Source organism: Haliotis rubra, unplaced genomic scaffold (genome assembly GCF_003918875.1).
Source record: "Haliotis rubra isolate DU_JTF1 unplaced genomic scaffold, ASM391887v1 Scf2066, whole genome shotgun sequence".
In the NCBI taxonomy this organism is placed as follows: Eukaryota; Metazoa; Mollusca; class Gastropoda; order Lepetellida; family Haliotidae; genus Haliotis; species Haliotis rubra.
Window position 1 is genome coordinate 41413 of NW_025766077.1, and position 21189 is coordinate 62601.

The 21189-nt window shown below is 40.4% G+C and overlaps 1 protein-coding gene across 2 annotated transcripts; it reads left to right on the forward strand.

Moving 5' to 3' along the window:
* Window positions 1-230: 230 nt before the first annotated feature.
* On the forward strand, window positions 231-12003 carry LOC124276161 (steroid 17-alpha-hydroxylase/17,20 lyase-like). 2 transcript variants are annotated; one of them, XM_046711825.1, is made up of 11 exons: window positions 231-337; window positions 1123-1316; window positions 4186-4263; window positions 5048-5146; window positions 5598-5691; window positions 6024-6182; window positions 7020-7228; window positions 8140-8268; window positions 9840-9944; window positions 10814-10948; window positions 11574-12003. In XM_046711825.1, the coding sequence occupies exons 2-11, from the start codon at window positions 1160-1162 to the stop codon at window positions 11918-11920; spliced, it is 1512 nt and encodes a 503-aa protein (XP_046567781.1). In that variant the 5' UTR covers window positions 231-337; window positions 1123-1159; the 3' UTR covers window positions 11921-12003. The 2 variants fall into 2 exon arrangements, with proteins under 2 accessions (XP_046567781.1, XP_046567782.1); XM_046711826.1 differs by lacking the exon at window positions 231-337 and adding an exon at window positions 610-736.
* The last annotated feature ends 9186 nt before the right edge of the window (window positions 12004-21189 follow it).

Here is a 21189-nt window from a genome sequence, read left to right on the forward strand (position 1 = left end):
CATGACATTAGTAACACGAGTGTAGTTACAGAGCGATAGATACAGGTAGATATTTCAGGGTAGAAGTTACATGACAGTGGTTACACTGTTACATGACATTAGTAACATGATATTTCATTTCATTTTCCATAAGACTGTCTGTGTCACCTTGACCTGGTGAACAATATCAAATGCCCGGGATATCAGCACAAATGTAGGTCATTAAAATACGATATAAATCAGGTCAGTAAACAGAACGTCTCGCAAGAAGACGTGCTATTTCATAATACCCACTTTCTATATAAAGACACATCAACGCACGCTCTGTCAGTGTGTCCACGGGTATGTCAACACCGAGGTAGGTATTTAGTCGTATACGGAGCTCATCCAAATGTGACTCGACGTGCCATCAAAGGTTCGTTCAGTTTTAGCGACTAAAGTATCCTGGGAACGTTGTCACAAAAGCTGCATGTCGAATATTACCCAGGACTCCGACACCAGACCATAATCTTAGTGCAAGGACCCAGACTGAATTAGGTTAGGCGTACAGTGGAGGCTCGATACGGGATATACCATAAATCACAGACACACAGCTCAGGTCTCCTTGTGTCAGGATCGTGCACACACTATTGTCTGAAGACGGTGTGTTGACTACAAAGTGTAGACTGGTTTGGTTGCAATTCCTGCAGTCGTATCAGTCAGTTCCGAGTCAGAGTCATACACTGGATGTCTGGCTGCTGTGTCTCTTAATACTGAGGTGATGTGACTAAGTTCCTTCTGTTCCAGGGCAATCTAAAGAAGGACGATGTTATAGTGTTTATAGATCTGTCACTGAGACATGGGTGTTTTTTGTACACTGAGTGAATGAGTTTAGTTTTACGCCACACTCAGCAATATTCCAGCAAAATGGCGGCGGTCTGTAAAAAATCGAATATGGACCTAACAATCCAGTGATCAACAGCATGAGAATCCATCTACGCAATTGGGATACGATGTCAGTCAAGTCAGCGAGCCTGACAACCTGATCCCGTTAGTCGCCTCTTACGACAAGCATGGGTTACTGAAGATCAATTCTAACCCGGATCTTCACGGGTTGTTTTTGTACACTCACTTTATATGACTAAATCATTTGAATTGTTTCAGAATCAAGCACAGCAAAAGAGACTTCTAAGCAAGGACGATGTTTGAGTGTTTAACTCAGTGGTGGCCCCAGTCTGTGATAACCCAGGCTCTTGTTGTTGGGATAGTGGTTGGAGTGATCGCCTATAATCTCTTCAAGAAACGATACAACCTACCGCCAGGACCAAAGGGATGGCCGTTAGTTGGAAACCTTTTGGGTGAGTGACTTTAATATATTTTCAATGTGAATCTAACAACGATATTTCTACTTATCGAATGAATGGATTCAATCATATATTATTTCTCGAATTGCATTGAACGTTAAAGTCTGTGCTGTCAGAACTTCATATTATCTTTATACATGTAATTTGTGACTTGTGATCAGATTCTAATATGATCATTTCAACCCAGCTTTATCTGTTTTACACGTGCTGTTGTACAAGAGCACGTGTTAATTCACATGTACTTAAGGGGCATGGGGGTAGCTTAGTAGTTAAAGCTTTCGCTTGTCACGCTGAAGACCTGGGTTCGATTCCCCACATGGGTACAATGTGTGGAGGCCATTTGTGATGTCTCCCGCTGTGATATTTCTGGAATATTGCTGAAAGCGGCGTAAAACAGACTCACTCACTCACATGTACAAAACCTGTACGTCACACGTCTGTGGTGCAAAGATGATACGTATTCATATATGCACATGGGCATAAATTAAGTTCCGCCTGTGTCAGTTTTTAACATTTTAGTCCAAAAAGGCAATTATACCTTAGTGTAATGGAGTGCACACGTAAAACACGTGTTTCACTCAATGTTCATGTTGGGGTTTAAATTTCATTATCGCAGTGTGCGCACTATTGAATAGATGAAACTATTGTCGGCATGGTAAAACTTTCGGAAAATACATGATGGCAAGACATTGTAATGTTTGACGGAGAGACGTCTTGTTGCAACATCGGTAAATGTTTATATTTCTAACATGCTTCGCTACAAGGTCAAAGACTCCGACAGTACTTTATCCGGAGGTAAAGTACACCTTTTGCATTACGTCACACTGAAATGACGTCACTACGCCATTCTAGTCTGCCCCTCGTCATCAAACGGGTTTGGTACCAATGTGCCTACAGTTCATTCTGCCCAATTTGGGCATACAGTCTAATTTGGGTATAATTACAACTGTAGGCAGATTGGGAATTGAAAAAACACCCATAGAATATAATGAATTGACCCAATGTACCCTTGCTAAACGACGTCACGCTTGCCGTAAGTTGTCATTGTGTAGTGCAGTCTCCTAAAGTGCAATTAACTCGGTTACATCTCCGTTTTATGGTATATAGTTGCTCCAGGCGGCTAACATCACCCGAGGAAACATTTCAGTTAACTTTTTAGACGGAAACATTGCCTCAGCTTCACCAAGAATTAAATATGGTCATTTAACCCTAAAGCTACAGTCTTGTAATTCTTAAATGTAAATACAACCATGTACATACAATACATACAAAAATCAAGTACAAGCAAGCCAGGACTAACATGTAACCTAACCATGTGAGTACAAGCATAAAACTACCACGCTGATACCACAAGCCTGTAATTCTTAAATGTAAATACAACCATGTACATACAATACATACAAAAATCAAGTACAAGCAAGCCAGGACTAACCTGTAACCTAACCAAGTGAGTACAAGCATAAAACTACCACGCTGATACCACAAGCCTGTAATTCTTAAACGTAAATACAACCTTGTAAATACAACCATATATACTCATGCCATTGGTTTTTGTCACCCCCTCCCCACCCCAACCCCACACACACCTCACACCCCCACCCCACACACCCTCTCCAAAAAAAAATTGAAGTGGGTGACAACCATTATTGGCATGAGTATATGTACAAGTATGTTGGACAACATGTTGCTTGAAACATGTCAGTCCAAGCATACGACTACAGCCATGGCTACAGCCATGTAACTACAACCATGTAACTAGAAACAGGTAAACACTACAATCTAAGTACTAAACAATGTAACTCTAACCCTGTAGTAACTACAATCTATGTGAGTGAGTATGTAAGTGAATTTAGTTTTATGCCGCTTTTGGAAATATTTCACCGCCCCACAATCTCAGTACAGTTCCACAGGGGGTAAGCACTGCCCATGCTCAACCGAAGGTTGGTCGTCATCAACTACCATTTCCCCGATAGACAGTCTATCACGGTAGAGAGTCATAGATGGCCAAGGTATCTTTATAAAGTGAAGTTCTAGCTAAGATTTCAGAATATCTCAGTGGCATTGCTTTAAAGGTTTGCGTAGATGGAAAAAGAGAAACATTGGACCAAATATGTCGTTCAATACACAGCTGCATGCTTCAAACCAAGGTCCTACCTCAGTTGATAAATAACACGAAACCAACTACCCGTACAGTACCCTTTCAACAACCCGTACAGTTGATTTGTTTACATGAGCAACTACCATCAGCGCGTACAGTTATTGTTTTCGCTAATATCTCAGTTTGTATGTTTTGACAGAAGCTAAAATCTTGACACAGCGGCTACATAACCTCATTTAGCCTAAAAATGCACAATACGTGAAATGAATTCAATTGATTATGTTGTAAAGACGTCGAAAGTGGTCGATTTCTCGGCTTTTCTGATTCGCGCCAAAAGACGTGTCAAGAAATGTTTCAAATGTAAATAAAATATAACGTGTCACGACCAAATGATATAGGGGTTATAATCCATGGCCAATGAGCTTATGAGACCAGTCAATTTCATAACATTTACTGCTTGGGAATATAAAAATCTTACAAAGTTTGGGACTCACTCTCTACCGAGATCGACTGTCTATCGGGCAAATGGTAGTTGATAACGACTAACTTCCGGTTGAGATGGACAGGGATTACCCCACGTGAGTTCTGTAACTACATTTATGTTACAACATGTATCTGACTGCAACCAATGTAACTACATCCGTGTATGTGCAATCACGTGACGACAACTATGTATATATATTATGTAAATACGACCATGTAATTAAGCATGTAAGAAGAGCCATGTAAGTAAAACCACATCAAGATGATGCTTTTTATCTCCAGAGGTGCGAGGGACTCTCCTGTTCCGAAAACTCCGCGACTGGAGCAAAACATACGGTCCAGTTATGACGATTCAGCTGGGTAAGATAACCTGCTTTACGATGGTACAACAATGTATCAGGTAGACACGTGAAGTGCAACATCAAAATTAATGCATCGGTTACAAACATTATATCTGTTACAGTTAAAGTTTTTGCACGTACCATGGGCTTTTTGGAACTCCTGTACCATAGCTATTTAATAGTGATCTTTGAATGCATCCTTAGTTTTTGTGAAGACTTGGTACTATCACCCTTTGACAATGATCTTTTAATTCCTTATGTCTAAATGGATCCTGCGTTTGGAAAAAGGGTTTTGTTGCCTTTGTATCCATGTTAAATAATGAAGGCTGTCATGAGGATCCTGGACACTGGTGACCATGTATATTTCAACTACTTATGTAGGACGTATACAGCATACAGTCGAATACTGAGAACGTCGTGGTCTTCCATGACGGTCAATCGTGAATTGTGCAGAGATTCTCACCAATACCGCACCAGTAACTCTGTACCCCAAGGAGAACAATTATGTTAGGTTTTGTTTGTTTATTGTTTTAGCAATATTCCAGCTGTATGGCGACATCAATGAATGGCGACAATCCAGTGATCAACAGCATGAGCATTGATCTACACAATTGGGATACGATGACATGTGCCAACCAAGTCAGCAAGCCTGACCACCCAATCCTGTTAGTCGCCTGTTAGACAAGTTTGGGTTGCTGAAGACCAATTATAATCAGGATCTTCACGGGTCTTATATGCAACCTATTCGCTGATAAGAAGATATTCGTATTCACAATAACAGAAGTGAACATAATGATTTTCAGGTACTCTCAAAGCAGTTATTCTGAGTCGAATAGATGTTGTAACGGAAGCTCTCATTACAAGACAAGCAGACTTCGCAGGAAGGCCGGATACATATGTTGGTAAGACGTCATTCACCACATACATACTATAAAAACACTCATATAATTCTATATTTGGGCAAATCGCTGAAAGTCTCTCTGTAGGTCCGAATATCAGTCGTTTTTAAGATATCTTCATGTTAATTGTTTCCTTGCTTCCATTGATTTCTCCACACACATACTTCCAACCAGACCATATAGTGTTTTATTGGGATTATAATATTACGTTTTAATATTGAGATATTTGAGTGGTCAGAGGACTACATTTCAAAACGGGCACTGAAATCGTGGAGAGTGCCTCTGTAAGACCGAATTAATGATCATTATGCCAATTGCTTCCTTGCTTTCATTGTCTCGGAACACAACCCCTAATAAAACAATTATAGTTGTGCGTATAGGGGTGTGGTGTTGTGGTGGTGTGGGTGGATGGATGGATGGATATGGTTATTTAACACTCTTTATTTATCCCCAGTAACTAAATTAACCAAGGGAGGAAAAGACATAGTCAACGCATCGTACGGCCCAACGTGGAAGTTGCACCGGAAAATTACATCCAAAGCGCTCAGGTAAATTTTCACTTTTTTTATGCAAAGATGGCATGGGTTATACTTAGTTGCCAAAAATGATAGTTTTCTTCAAACAGTGAATTCCAATTAATATTTAACTACGTTTTGAAGTTACACAACCCCTGAATTGTATGTAAATCATTTATTCTCAAATGTTTAAAATTTGAGGGGCATTAACACATGACCCAACTATTCAGTGAAATTACATGGATTTGGATGGAGCTTGAATCATTGATTAGAGAATGGGAGTCATTATCCCCAAAGTATGTTAATGTGTGATACTAGGTTAGTCAAAGTGCAATTTGATATATTTTCATATATATGTGTATCAGGCACTATCTAATGGGAGACAACCTCAGCCGGAAAGTGTCCCAATCACTCAACATCACTACAACGTTGATGAGAAAGGAACAAGGAGCCTTTGATCCTTTCCCCTACCTGTCACTCTCGATCTCCAACATGATGACAGGAATGCTGTTCAATAAAATCAGGTAATAATATCTTTGTTATTTTGGTTGTTGTTTATAGATATCTTTTAACACAGAATGTATTATTGTTCTTAGAGTCTCAGGTATCTGAACTTTAAGTTAAAACACATTGTTTTTCTTCTGCATAAACATGTTTTGAGAACATGAGAAGGCTGATAGTGACACCTCACGCAATCATCTAATCTTCAGTTGTTTCTCAAAAACACTGGATAACTTGTGTATTGAATATGTATTTGTTTGTGTGTGTGTGGTTTACGGAACAAATTTCATCAATAAGATATTTTTGTGTACGATGTTGATAACCGAGCCTCATCTTATTAAGTTTGATTTCTTCTTTTGTTTGTGTGTTCGTTTGTTGTGTAACTCCGCAATGAGCAAAATTCCAGCTATTTGATTGCGGTGTGTAAATGATCGACATCAGTGATCAACATCATGAGCATCGATCGACATAATTGGGATACGATGACATCTTTCAACCAACTCTGCGAGCTTACCCACTAGCACACGTTAGTCGCCTCTTACGACAAGCATGGGCTGCTGAAGATATTTTATTCAGTAATGTTAAACAGAGGCAGAGTACAGAGATACGAGTATGAACGACCGTAGGGTTTTGACGTCTTGACGCGTATGTTGTAGTCTCCCATGTACCTTCTAATGTACGTGTCAGAAATGCGTTATTATGTATAAAAGTCACAGATTAGCACTCAAGGCTTTTTCCTGGTTGTCAGAACCATCAAGGGTTTCACCAAATGGAAACTGTGTAAAACCGGCACCGCATTACTCTGTCAACCGTCAAAGCTGAGTTAAACCAAACTCATCTGAATGTTTCTTTAATTCTAGTGAAAATGTAGACTCTGAATACTATAAAGCGTACGTCGTCACCCTGGACGATTTTATGAAAGAAGCTGGAGAAGGATTTCTGGAAGATTCAATTCCCCCGCTTCGTCTGTGCCCAACGCCTAGATTCAGACGTGTTACTCGAGTCACCGATAAACTATTAGATTCCATCAAGAAAGAAATTGCAGCCCACAGAAAAACGTTCAACAAAGGTAAGCATCATCTAAGAAAACGTTTAAAAGTTCCTCAATTACTGTAATTTGTTGTCTACTATTGAAAACAGGAATAAACTAGACGTATATGCCGGATTAGGTTTGTGACCAAAACGCTGAAAAGGTAACACTTGTCAATATATACTTAAAAAAGAAACTTCACGTGCAACTTTATCCCAAACAAAACCTTATAGAACAAAGTGTTTTGCTAGTGGATACATCTTGTTTACAGATGTAATGAGGGTACTCTAAAACAGGATTAGGCATTCAGGTGCGCTTGGTGCACCATCCACAGGCAACAGTAGCACGATGGGAACGCACGATGGGAATCATTTTTTGATTCACAGGGACTAGCCGTCTGTATTGGAGCGCGTTCAGTACCGCGTATGTCCCTGGTCGCCCTCACAACAGCATGGCAACGGGAGGTGTTTATCTCTCAAAGACTATTAACATGTGTTTCCTTATCACCTCATTTCTGGGTCAGAAGCAGTTGAAATAGGCGGATGCGTCAGGTTTGACCTGGCCATTATGGTATTCTCCCATATTAACTACTACCCATTTTCAATATAAATCATTTCTTTTTGGTTCAGTATATCTTTGTGTCTTGCCTGAATCATACTGAGTAATAATTTGGAGGAAAGGAAAATGTACGTTTTTCTAGTATTTTATTAATTTAGTTAAAGAAGGAAAAAATATGAAAACATTCCAAAAAAATGCTACATTATAGTTGATACTCTTCATAATAAATGAATATGACGAGTAAGCTTCAAGAAGGCAGCGATAACTTGCGCTCCTTCAAGAATGCCATGAAGACTTTCTCTAAATGTCTTTCTGTCCTGGTTTCCTAGGACAGTTCATTTACTCGAATACAGACAGGATTACAGACTGATCGATTGCTGAATCCTTTACAGATGAGATACGGGACTTCACAGATGCGTTGATACAGGCTCAGCAAGAAGCAGATGAAGGGGACGATCCTGTCCTAATGTCACAGATTACAAACATACATATGGCCATGACAATCTTTGACTTAGTATTCGGTGAGTCATCTAGTTTATGCAAGACGTTCCACACGTTTCATTACAAAGAAAAGTACCTTGAAGATCCCGGTTAGAATTGGTCTTTAGCAGCCAATGCTTGTCGTAAGATGCAATAGGGGGGGGGTAGGCTCGCTGACTTGGTTGACACATGTCATCTTATCCGAATTGCGTAGATCGATGCTCATGCTGTTGATCACTGGATTGTCTGGTCCAGGCTCGATTATTTACAGACCGCCGCCATACAGCTGGAACATTGCTGAGTGCGGGGTTTAACAACAAACCAACCAACAACAAACAACATTATTCCGTAATGTTTCCACAACAGTTATGCTACACAACAATAAACATTATGATAATAAGCCAAGGAAAATTGTTACTGACTGAGAACGGTTAGTGCTTGACAATATAGTGAAACTCCATGTGGACATATATGTTTGTACCTTTCCGATCTCATTCCCTATCTCTCTTCCCACTAAAAAGAAGTTGAATAACATCTTTTCACGTGCTGCTGTCCAAACTGAAACAAGAAAGTAACCCAGAAATGCACGTGCTAAAGAATTCATGTGCTAAAGAATTGAGCCTGAAATAACGAAAAACAAACAATGTTAACAATTACGGGTGTGTTCTGGTTTACAAATCAATATTATTTATGGGAAGGAACTTTACTATTGAGCACTCAATAGAGTGGAGGTACAAAATTCAGTGCCGGTGGAAAATGAAATAGCTGTGGTCATAGCAGGTAATGGTATTGACCTAGTAGCAGCAGGATTCAAGCTGCTTAAAAGGCATAGGATGGCTAATTAGATTGTAAACAGATGGATTTCATAACATCGTCCGTCTTGGTGTGATGTGAGATAAGTGTGGCATACGCTTGCCCACTTATGTAGTCTTTTTTACCTTCCACAAACTTCTATACTATGTTCGATAGGTCTTGAAGATTGCAGATTACCCTTGACTGCTGAAGCATCTGGATAGAGTAACTTCTGCGTCAATGATTACCTTTGATAGTAATACATTCCTGATAACTAACAATTTTCAGAAGACAATGTTTATGAATCGCTCATGAACCTTAAAAGAACATTGCATTCTCTAAAAAGGAATTTCACTGCCATATTACAACCCTCAATTAAAATAGTATGTTCGATGATTAAAGGTTATTGGTCATGGCCATGAGTCGGGCCTTTTTTAAGCATAGTTGTCAAGAAGTTTATACTTAAATAACAGCTGGACTTCTCTTGAGAAGCATAGTTGTCAAGAAGTTTATACATAATTAACAGCCGGAACAGACACCTCTCACGAATTACTAGGATGTCTCCTTGTCATAGATGGGGACGACACCCATCAGGTGCAAATCCTAACAGGAGCAAGCTAGAAAGCCATACAAATCTGTGTAGTCTTTTACTGCTACAGAGATAATGCGCTAAGATTGTTCACTATGTTAACATTGCTTGTCTTGAATCACCATTTTGAAAACAATGAGTGAATCACAACTCTCACCGTTGTTTTAAAGGACACTTATCGCTTCTCTTTGAATTCATGGTATAATACATATATGTCATGTAACATTTCAGCTGGTACAGAAACCTCGAGGAACACGCTTCATTGGTGTCTCCTGACGATGGCTCTCCACCCTGACATCCAGAAGAAGGTGCACCAGGAGGTGGACTCCGTTATTGGTGCGTTGTAAGAAAGGCTGTTGCAATATTTAAACAATAACCTATAGACATCTTTGATATCCTATCATTAGCTTGTGTGATGAATAGATTGTACCTAGCTACGTATGAGTGTACACGGTCAGAACTTGCAGAACCTGTAAACACAAACTGATAGGGATACCAAGCCAACACAAAACACAAACGCTTACAAAGCTGATTTTGAAAACATGTAGCATTAAAGAAACTGCAAGTGTGTATTTGGACGTGAATATAAAATGTGACGGCTTCGGTTTGGACGTTAAGAGTAAAGCGGTAGACCAGTGATGATGTGGTATGATGAATGGTAGTGGGCAGTAGTAAACACATAGTGTGAAATGTGCATCAATAGGTTTCTCTATATTGCGAGGGGGTTAATGAAGGAAGTGTATGGTAGGTACACCCAGGGAAGCATTTCATCATCTAAGCTTCCTCTGAACCTCACCGACAAAGAATGGATAACCCACGTCAGGCTGACCATCTGATCTTTTCCCTACTTGATTCAGAAGATACCATCCACCTGAAGAAGGGGCAAGAACTAGCCCAGAAATCAAGAAGTTGTCATCCATAAGATTTGTCTTGTATTACCATTATCCTGTATGTCCTTACATCATACACATGTGGTCCCATCGAGCCTCTTTTAAATGAATATGTTTGCATTTACTTTGGTAAAGTATCATTTTAGAACGGAATATTGCAAATAGCGGCGTAAAACCCACCTCCCACACGGTTTCTGTGAACATAGGATGCATAATGTTGTGTGATACCTGCTTAAGTAAAGCTGCGTAAGACCTTCAGGGTAACTCATGACCTTGTCAATGGCTCCCTGACAGTGGTATTTGCTATGGTTGCAGGTCCTGATCTGAACGTGCACGTTTCGGACAGGGAGAACTTGCCATACACCGATGCAGTGATACATGAGGTCATGAGGTTGAGGTCAGTCGTTCCCATTGGCGTTGCTCACTCCACGCTGTGCGATACCACAGTTGGTAGGTATTACAGTACGTTCCACAAACGAGTGGAGGGTAGATAATAGTGTTTGATGAAGTCTTGGTTTCCTGCAACAATGGTCTTGTCACGTGGACATTACACGTGCATGTCGTCGAGTTGTTGTCTCTGGTAGTCATGGCAGCGTGATACATTTAAATGTTATGGTGATTATGGATATAACAATGATGACAATAGAAATCAGACGCTTGATTAAAACAAAGACAAGCGCCGAAGAAAAGTAATTTCGTTATGTCTGTGACGTTTGTTATTGGAAGAAAAGGTAAATGTAAACGATGTTGTGTTGAAATGTATGAGTTCGGTTTCTTTTAGTACTAAATATTGTGTATTTCGTAAATAAATTAATATATATGGGTTTTTGCATATCTGCTCTTCCGTCAAGGGTAAATGTTTTACTTCACTATCACTATGTATGATCCTTCAGTATTTGCTTCGATGATGATGATGATGATGATGATGATGATGATGATGATGATGATGATGATAAATAGTTTTAATATCAAATGTGATTACGACTTGGTTTATGTCAGTTAAGCTGTCTTTATCAAACCATCAGAAATTGGGATAGATGAATGTATTTCTTAAGATATTGATGATAATTTTCAGGTGGATATGATGTTCCCAAGGGAACAATGGTGATTATCAACCACGACGCTTTGCACTTTGACCCTGACCAATGGGAGGATGTCAATACGTTCAAACCTGAACGATTCCTTGACTCAGATGGAAAGATGGGTCCCAAGCCAGATAGCTGGCTTCCGTTCTCTGCCGGAAGGAGAGTTTGTCTCGGGGAGACAGTTGCAAAACCCGAGCTTCACCTCTTTCTTGCTGGGATCATGAGGGTATTTACCATCTCACTCCCCCCTGGGACACAGCACGACTTTGAGCCACAGAGTACGGGGGCTGTTAATACTCCTGGGAGATACAAAATTGTCATGAAATCGAGAATTTAAGTTAGTGTTTTGTGTTCCATTTCGTGCAGAGTTTCAGTTTCATAGTTGGTCAAAAGACTGGAATAAAATCATCAAGTGACAAATGCTGAGTAATTTACAGCAACACTGAGACATTGAGGGTACAATACTGACACATTTAGCTTCACCCAGTCAATTAGGGCACGCTGCTGACCCAAGTATAAATTTTGAGGCCAATCTGTGATTTGATATTATTCAAGGTGGAATTATAACCAACTTGTTAAGGCTGGACCAGTCGATGATGGGATTTAAGATATACATACTATATCGACAATTATATACTTGAAATCACTCCTCAGCTAGTGCACACAAAATGACGTTCATGCTGCTTCTTTTTGTTCAGTCTATGTGTGTCATATATTTTTAATGTGATCGTTTCTTAAAATCGGATCTTTAATAAATACAATCATCAAAAGTGACAAACTGAACACTTTTTGCACCGGCCATTTGATATTCTGTGTACGCGATTACAACTTCATTCAAATAAGAAAAATGTCTTGTTCGAAAAAAGACAAGATCGGCCATTTCAACAAAACCTTCGCGGGTGTGTTCAAGAATGTGTCTTGAAGTTTGTATGTTCTGCTCGTTTTAGAACAATGTGCATTTAGAAGCAGTTTCCATCCACTGATTTACCCACCTGACTTTGAAATTAAGGAGACAAGTGAGACTGTGTTTCATATCTACTTCTGTGCATAAAGATTCAAAAACTCTCAAGGTGATGTGATAAGAGGGATGACCTCACAGCTATTTTGCCCTTTACACCAAACGGAATATGTTTCTGAGGATAAATGAGACTGTATATGCTTTAGCACAGACGTTATATTTCAACAGGCTTCTCAAATATAGTGTAGCAGCACAATGCACCAAGTCAAAAATTGTAAAAATAATTCTTTATGCTTTTATAGATGCTTCTTAACCATAGTTTGTACATCACTTGATTGATGACGAAACATCACTTTTGATTGCAATAAAGGAGTTGTTCATCCACATATCTTATCTTTAATCTGAAGTGTCCTCATGTCAACTGACGTAATCCTGTGTAGTGAATATTGTTCCGACGTTTGGTAAAGGAACAAAACAGTAATTAAGTCCAATCATCATGGCGTGACTCGATGAACACTGTATGAAAGTACAGCAAGGTACAAGGTGCAAACAATTTTTTAAAAGCAACTGTTTGGTAAATCCTTATGTGTTTCCTTGTCACCACTGTCAATCCCAACATATGTTTTATAAGACACATTGTTTGGCAATTGGCTTCAATGTAAAGAATATTGTGCAAAAGCAAAGGAGTATATATAACTGGAGTATTGCTGAATGCGGTGTTAACACCAACAAACTACTCGGATACCCTCAACATCACGTACACGAGAAGATCCGGGTTAGAATTGATCTCCTGTAACCAATGCTTGTCCTAAGAGGCGACTTACGAGATCGGGTAGTCAGGCTCGCTGACTTGGTTGACACATATACCAATTACGAAGACCAATGCTCATGCTGTTGAGTACTCTTCTGGTCCTGACCCGATTATTTACTGACCACCGCCATATAGCTGGATTAACAGACATAGAAAGGAATAATACCCCAGCAAGTTTAGTACCATGTACCCTGGATTGTCTACAGGAACATTATGGTGGGCGAGCTGTCTAAGGAGCCAGGCTAGTGATCCAGCGAGCTTGAGGTGTGGGGATCGAGCACACACCGGGGTGTAAAAACCTTGGAGTCAACTTTGTGTGCAGACTCTTTCAGTGTTGTCACAACCCCTAGAGTACACTACACAACCCTGTGCACTAAAAAGAACCCACGAATCCGTTAGTATTTGAACAGATGGTGGCCACAAACACCTAGTTGCGGGTACAGCAACGTGCAGTAAACTTGGACAAAGTACTGTGACAATGTGTCCCAGTCCACCCAGCTGCCAATGGGTACCTCGTAAGGATGAGAAAGGCGCAATATCTCGGTGCGCCTAGTGGCCGGGGAGTTGAGATTGATAATACGATGTGCCGTTGAGATTGAAATCTAGTGATCGAGAGGAAAACATATCAGCGCCTTGAACATGTACTAGGTGCGTGGAATTGATGTGCGTTATATAAATATCATAAATATCATATAATATAGAATAATGTCAAGGGCACACCTAAAGTTGTCACGGCCTTGAGGTACCACCACTTGAAAGGTCGATTGTTTTCTTGTTTAGATAATATATTAAGTGTTCGACCAGCCAATGCACTAGCTGCATTTTATCTGCGACCCCTGAATCGACCCAAAGGCGTTGTTGGTATTATGCCTCTCCAACTGGAATAGATACACTAGCCAAGACCGTTCAACGTGTCAGATGAGCTTTTCATTAGCTTTCACGTCTTACTAATAGTTTTCAGCGTAAATATTCCGTTAAATATTAACCTGTTGATGTTGTAACTATAACATTAATCAAGTTATTTCTCTTTCAGGTTTTTCCTCGAATCATTCACTTCGTGCCACCTGCGGTACCTGGTCACCGAAGCAATGCCATTCAACAGTATAAGTGAGTTACAAATAACTCATACAAGGATCAAAACGCCAATAGCTTAATTACTAATATTCAATATGGTTTCAAGGAAAATCGTAGTACGATTGGAATCCTATGTTCAGAAAGCGATTGCATCTAAACAACACACAGTATCAAATTTCTTTGATTTGGATTTTGGATTTGGAGAAAGCCTACGATACTACCTGGAAGCATGGCATTCTAATGGGTTCACATGATTTTAGTTTAAGGGGTCGTTTACCTCTTCTTATATCATGTCTTATATCTTATAACAGACAGGCAATTTCAAGTCCGATTGGGTTCAACCCTGTCTGACAATTACAATCAGGATGAGGGTGTTCCACAAGGCAGTATTTTGCTGTCACGCTATTTAGTATTAAATTAAACAGTCTTTCAAAGGCTTTAACGGATTCAGTAGATGGATCTATTTTTGTGGATGATTTCAATATTTCTTGTGGTGGTAAGAAATATGCATACAATAGAAAGGCAGTTACAAAATTCAAAATGGTCAATTGAAAACGGCTTTAAATTTTCTAGATCAAAAGCTAATTGTATACATTTCTGTAGAAATATAAGCCGCATAAGGATCCAGAACTATTTTTAAATGGCACGCCCATCAAGGTTGTAAAGGAGTCCAAGTTCTTGGGACTGAATTTTGACTCTCATTTGACTTTCTTACCACATATTAAATACTTAAGAAATAAATGCCTGAAGGCACTGTGCTTGTTGAAAGTCGTTTAAACTAACTAATACAAGAAAACAGCAAAAATAAAATAACTGAAAGTTTATTTAAAAACCTTGGGCTGAAGGCAAATTGCATTTTGCATAACACAATTATGATAGTGCCATCATGCATTGGCTTATATTAAGAAATATATTATTTCCCCGAGTCCAAGAGGTTTAGAGGTAACGACTGTAAATTGTTTGAACATTAACTAAAAGTATAAACTGGGTTTACCTGAACAATAATATACAAACATATGGGAGAATAATAATTCCTAGACAGTAGACATGTAATTGATATAATAATCATTATGATGCATTTTGCAGTGCCTCCCCTAACAATTGCATAGCTTCTAGATATTGTTTCCTAGAAATGTCAAAATAGCGCAAATAAGCTTTGCTTCTCCAAAAACCAAGATCCTGAATTACCTCGCCAGGTAAACCTACATCAAAGGCCCAACAAGCGCATCCTCGTCTATAAGAGTGTCCAGTAAGGTGAACAGAGATACCATTTTGCTGCAAGATGTAAACATCTAAGAACTTGTGATAGGTTAACACTTGACAGTTATTGTCACACAACAGGGGGTGTGACATGTCATGATGGGTATGAAATTTAAGAACATTGTCGATGGCCGACACTGGATTGAGAGGATGGTCACTAATGGCCGGCAAGTAAACATAAACAATCTTTTCCCTGAACTGGAGAGTTTTTGTCCAATTTAAAGCAATACGGTAGGAACTACCATACTGTTCAATCTAACCAATTATACCTAACCTCACAGAACATTAAACAACACAGCAAATGTTGGAAGCTGCCTCTGAGATATGAATGTTCCAGAGCTGCACTTCCATGAAAGGCAATGAAGTCAATTAAATGCCTACGTGTTCACATATGGTGTTCCGACACGTACCGTCTCACTCAAAGCAGGCTATTTCCACTGAAGGGTCGATGCTTTTATTCCAAATTCCCTTAGATGCTACTTTTTTAGTTGTTGTTTTTTTATAAAAGTTGTTATCATGTATTTTGACGACAGGATTTTATACTGTTTGAATATATTTGTTTTTGGCGTATAATTATCTCGCATCATGATATGGCTGAAATAGTGCCGATAAATTTTAATTCACTCACCCACTTAAAAAGTTGGAACATAAAAACTAGACAGGGAGCTGAAACTGACGCGGTACCGACCAGAGACTCAACATTGTTTTATTGCAGTAACGTTCGGGTTTCTGTTAATTCCACATCGGGAGTGCCGACAAGTTCTTCAACGAAAACTTAAATCAGCTCCCAGCTCTACAACGTAAATAATCGAGTCTGCTCCAGATACCCAGTGATTGACATCATGAGCGTCGGTCTACGCAGTTGGGATACGATGACACGCATCAGCCAATTCAGCAAGCCTGACCACCCGATCCAGATAGTCACCTCTGGCGATCAATATGGATTGCTGATGGCCAAATCGAACCCGGATATTCGCTGGAAAATCCACATTCACTCACGTTGTCAACGTAAAAGTACTGGGGTACTTCAGTACAATTCTTCTGCTTATAGAAATCATTCGTTGAACATGCGAAATCAACACATCAACTATTTAACACCCAATTTGGACATATGATGACGGTGTTACGGTGGCCTGTGTCTGGACCTTATACAATATAGCTGGACCTGTGTCTGGATCTTAGGCAATATGGTAGGGTCTGTGTCTCGCCCTTGACAATGTAGCTGGACCTGTAATGTCTGGATCTTAGGCAATATGGTAGGGCCTGTGTCTCGACCTTAGACAATATAGCAGGACCTGTGTCTGGATCTTAGGCAATATGGTTGGGTCTGTGTCTCGACCTTAGACAATATGGTAGGGTCTGTGTCTCGACCTTAGACAATATGATAGGGTCTGTGTCTGGACATAAGACAGTATGGTAGGGCCTGTGTCTGGACGTCAACAATATGGTAGGGCCTGTGTCTGGACCTCGACAGTATGGTAGGGCCTGTGTCTGGACGTCGACAGTATGGTAGGGCCTGTGTCTGGACGTCGACAGTATAGTAAGGCCTGTGTCTGGACGTCGACAGTATGGTAGGGCCTGTGTCTGGATCTCGACAGTATGGTAGGGCCTGTGTCTGGACATCGACAGTATGGTAGGGCCTGTGTCTGGACGTCGACAGTATGGTAGGGCCTGTGTCTGGATGTCGACATTATAGTAGGGCCTGTCTCTGGACGTCGACAGTATAGTAGGGCCTGTGTCTGGATGTCGACATTATAGTAGGGCCTGTGTCTGGACGTCGACAGTATGGTAGGGCCTGTGTCTGGACGTCGACAGTATGGTAGGGCCTGTGTCTGGACGTCGACAGTATGGTAGGGCCTGTGTCTGGATGTCGACATTATAGTAGGGCCTGTGTCTGGACGTCGACAGTATAGTAGGGCCTGTGTCTGGATGTCGACATTATAGTAGGGCCTGTGTCTCGACGTCGACAGTATAGTAGGGCCTGTGTCTGTGTCATGAGTTAAGAAATACAGTTCGCTCTACCACCATGTATTGTGTAATAAAACACACTTTCGCCCTGAACTATAAAGTTAAAGTACTACTAGTTAAAGCGTTGGGACGCTACCCTCACCCATAGTGTATGACGTAGTGGTACTAATACATTGTGACGTAATGCAAAAAGTACTGTCGGCGCCTTTGATCTTTCACCAAAGTATGATCTTAGAATACTGATTACAGCACTGCTGCGACACATTTAATCAGACAGGTGACGACAGGTGTTTGTCCCTGATGACCCTACACTGATGACAACACAACCTTATATTCCTAACACGTGCAGGTTACAAGACGTTGTTTCTATACAATAATCCCCATAGAGGCAGGTTCCAGTGATGATGTGATGATATCTGTCTGAATTATTGACACTGTGACACAAGAGTTTTCAGCAGAACCTGTTTACATGTGCAAGCTGATATAACAATTCTTCCCAGCGTTACTAGTAATATTGATTCGACTATCTATTTGAATGGTAAATGTTGTGTTGTAACAATAGTGGATTTCTGTGGTGCCTGGTATCCAACTCGAAACTGTCAACGGCGTATCACGAGGTCTAGGAGGTATTATCCCGTACAACCCAAGCTGCCTGTGAGGTTAGAAGGTCAATAGTCACATGACTTCTTCCACCGGGTACCCTTTTTCTGCTGGGTGAACAGAGGCAATTTGAACAAACTGACTTGCCTAAGGTGAGCCCACATGTATCACATGTGCTTCGTTGTGAGGCGGAACTGAAGTCCTAGAAACTGTCAAGAGCCAAGCTGCCAAACACGGTCACCCATCCAAAGACTCTCCGTTAAGCACGTTTCACCGAACTAGGGTAGCATTATATGGGGATTTTCCCCGAAACAACCTCAGACCAAACACTCACCAAACAGGACACACCATAGTAACTTAACGTCGTATTAAATCGTATTGTCGTAAAAAACGGCATGTGACACTTTAAATATACCTTCAGTTTCCAAAATATTAAAATCATAATTGGGTAGACTTCGCCATAATTCGTGTAATGAGCTAATTTGTTTTCAATTTTAATGATGACTTAATTTGTTGGGGTTGGTTTTGTTCAACGGCACACTAAGGAACATAACTTCTTTGAGTGGTAATTATGAGTTCCTGTGTGCCAGTGCCGACCAGGTGTTTTTGAGAGGGCGACAACGCAACAGTGCGACAACACGTTAGCTTGGTTACGTTCCGGGACAAAATAAGTGTTGCGATTTGAAGAAAATGTTTAGATGCCTTCTTTCCAAAGAAAATGTTTGTCTGATAATTAAGAAACTGAATATTTTCATCAGTCACTGATTGAAGACATACAGTGATGTATTTTCGCAAAGCAAAGCTAACATCCAGCTATGAACTGTGGCTCAATGATACATTCTGGAAGAAAATAGCCATATTCGCGAAAGCGACACCAGGCAATGCCATCACACTATATACCTGAAGCGATAACACGAGACGAGAAAGCGATAAGGCTTCTCGGCCACAATATGTACCCAATATGAGAATCGAACCCGGGACTCGGTGGCTTTAGCCATGAGGCTACATCACTGCCAATTAATGTAAAGCCAATACAAGGCTTCCCCAGAATTCAGATCCATTGGGTCAGGGAGGCTAGTTTAGCGTTTCTATAAGCTATTATTGGCAACCGCCCCAAACACACACCAAACCAGGGAGTGGGGTTCCCACAGATTGTTGCCACACTGCATTAAACACAATCATCGGCCTTGCTGGGAGTCGCTTGAGCTGTGCTTGATCCCGAAGGAACATAAACATGCGTTGTCATGAAACATGAGTGAGTTTAGATTTACGCCGCACTGAAGATATATCGTGATAACAACACCGTGAGATTATCATGATAACAACACCGCCTGTGACATATCGTGATAAAACACCGACACAGGACTCTCAATTCTTGCCGCGGTATCATACAAGATCGTTGTCTCTATGACATGTCAGAAGATGATATTGCTGCGGGGCCTGTTGATCAAAGGTGTCACGGTTGTAGTGAGTGAGTTTGTTTTACGCCGCACTCAGCAATATTCCAGCTATGGCGGCGGTCTGTAAATAATCGAGTCTGGACCAGACAATCCAGTGATCAACAGCATGAGCATCGATCTACGCAATTGGGCACCGATGACATCCGTGAAGGATGTGTCAGTGATCACAAATACACATGGAGTCGTTGTCAGTTCATGTGCCAGGGTTAACATGGTAGTTACATGGATGTAAGTATTAGTTAGGCATTATTGGGAAGTAGTTACAAGATTGCATTTACAGTGCATAAAATTGTCACAGAGTTACAACTACAAGGTACTTGTAAAGATTGTGGTTACATGGGTGTAGTTACATTGTAACATTAGAGCGGTAGTAGTCGCAGGGTTGTAGCTGCAGTTAATCTAGGACATGGCGTAGTCCTGCTTCTCCCGCTGACATTTATCGCTCAATGAAGTAACTGTGTCAGTATTTGTGTGTCCGTCTGTTCAACGACGTCTGGCTTCCGCTCCACCAGAGCAACGACGACTGTTATACGCTTCTGCTGTGGTTACACACTCATTGGCAATGATTTTGCTTACTGTCTACACTTATATATTTCGTAATGGCCGAAACGAGTTTCAGAGATACATGCTGATCATGTCAACAACAGATTCGCTGTGTGTAAAAATAGTTCCCCTAACAGTGATTGCGTTATCGTTCTTACAACTTGAAGGTTATAAGATCAGTGTGGTAGCTGAGTGGTGGTGGTTGCAGGGTAGCATTTACCGGTACAGTGTAGTTACAAGGTCGTCGCTACAGAATGACAGTTATAATTACATATTGTTTTCAGTAGTCACAATCAAACAGCTTATGATTTTCTTATATATACCTGCGTCATGGCTAACTTTAGCTGTCAATTGTTATGTGTTATCATGATATATCCACAGTGTCGGTGTTGTTATCATGATATATCACAGTGTCGGTGTTGTTATCATGATATATCACAGTGTCGGTGTTGTTATCATGATATATCACAGTGTCGATGTGGTTATCATGATATATCAGTGTCGGTGTGGTGATCATGATATATCACAGTGTCGGTGTTGTTATCATGATATATCACAGTGTCGGTGTTGTTATCATGATATATCACAGTGTCGGTGTTGTTATCATGATATATCACAGTGTCGATGTGGTTATCATGATATATCAAAGTGTCGGTGTGGTGATCATGATATATCACAGTGTCGGTGTTGTTATCATGATATATCACAGTGTCGGTGTTGTTATCATGATATATCACAGTGTCGGTGTGTTGTTATCATGATATATCACAGTGTCGGTGTTGTTATCATGATATATCACAGTGTCGGTGTTGTTATCATGATATATCACAGTGTCGGTGTTGTTATCATGATATATCACAGTGTCGGTGTTGTTATCATGATATATCACAGTGTCGGTGTTGTTATCATGATATATCACAGTGTCGGTGTTG

What these genes read in the sequence shown, in the direction of transcription:
- LOC124276161 (XM_046711825.1), top strand. Translation starts at nt 1,160, where the DNA reads ATGTTTGAGTGTTTAACTCAGTGGTGGCCCCAGTCTGTGATAACCCAG. An exon ending in AATCTTTGACTTAGTATTCG is followed by an intron (nt 8,269 to 9,839) that starts GTGAGTCATCTA and finishes GTAACATTTCAG; the next exon opens with CTGGTACAGAAACCTCGAGG. An exon ending in GGAGGTGGACTCCGTTATTG is followed by an intron (nt 9,945 to 10,813) that starts GTGCGTTGTAAG and finishes CTATGGTTGCAG; the next exon opens with GTCCTGATCTGAACGTGCAC.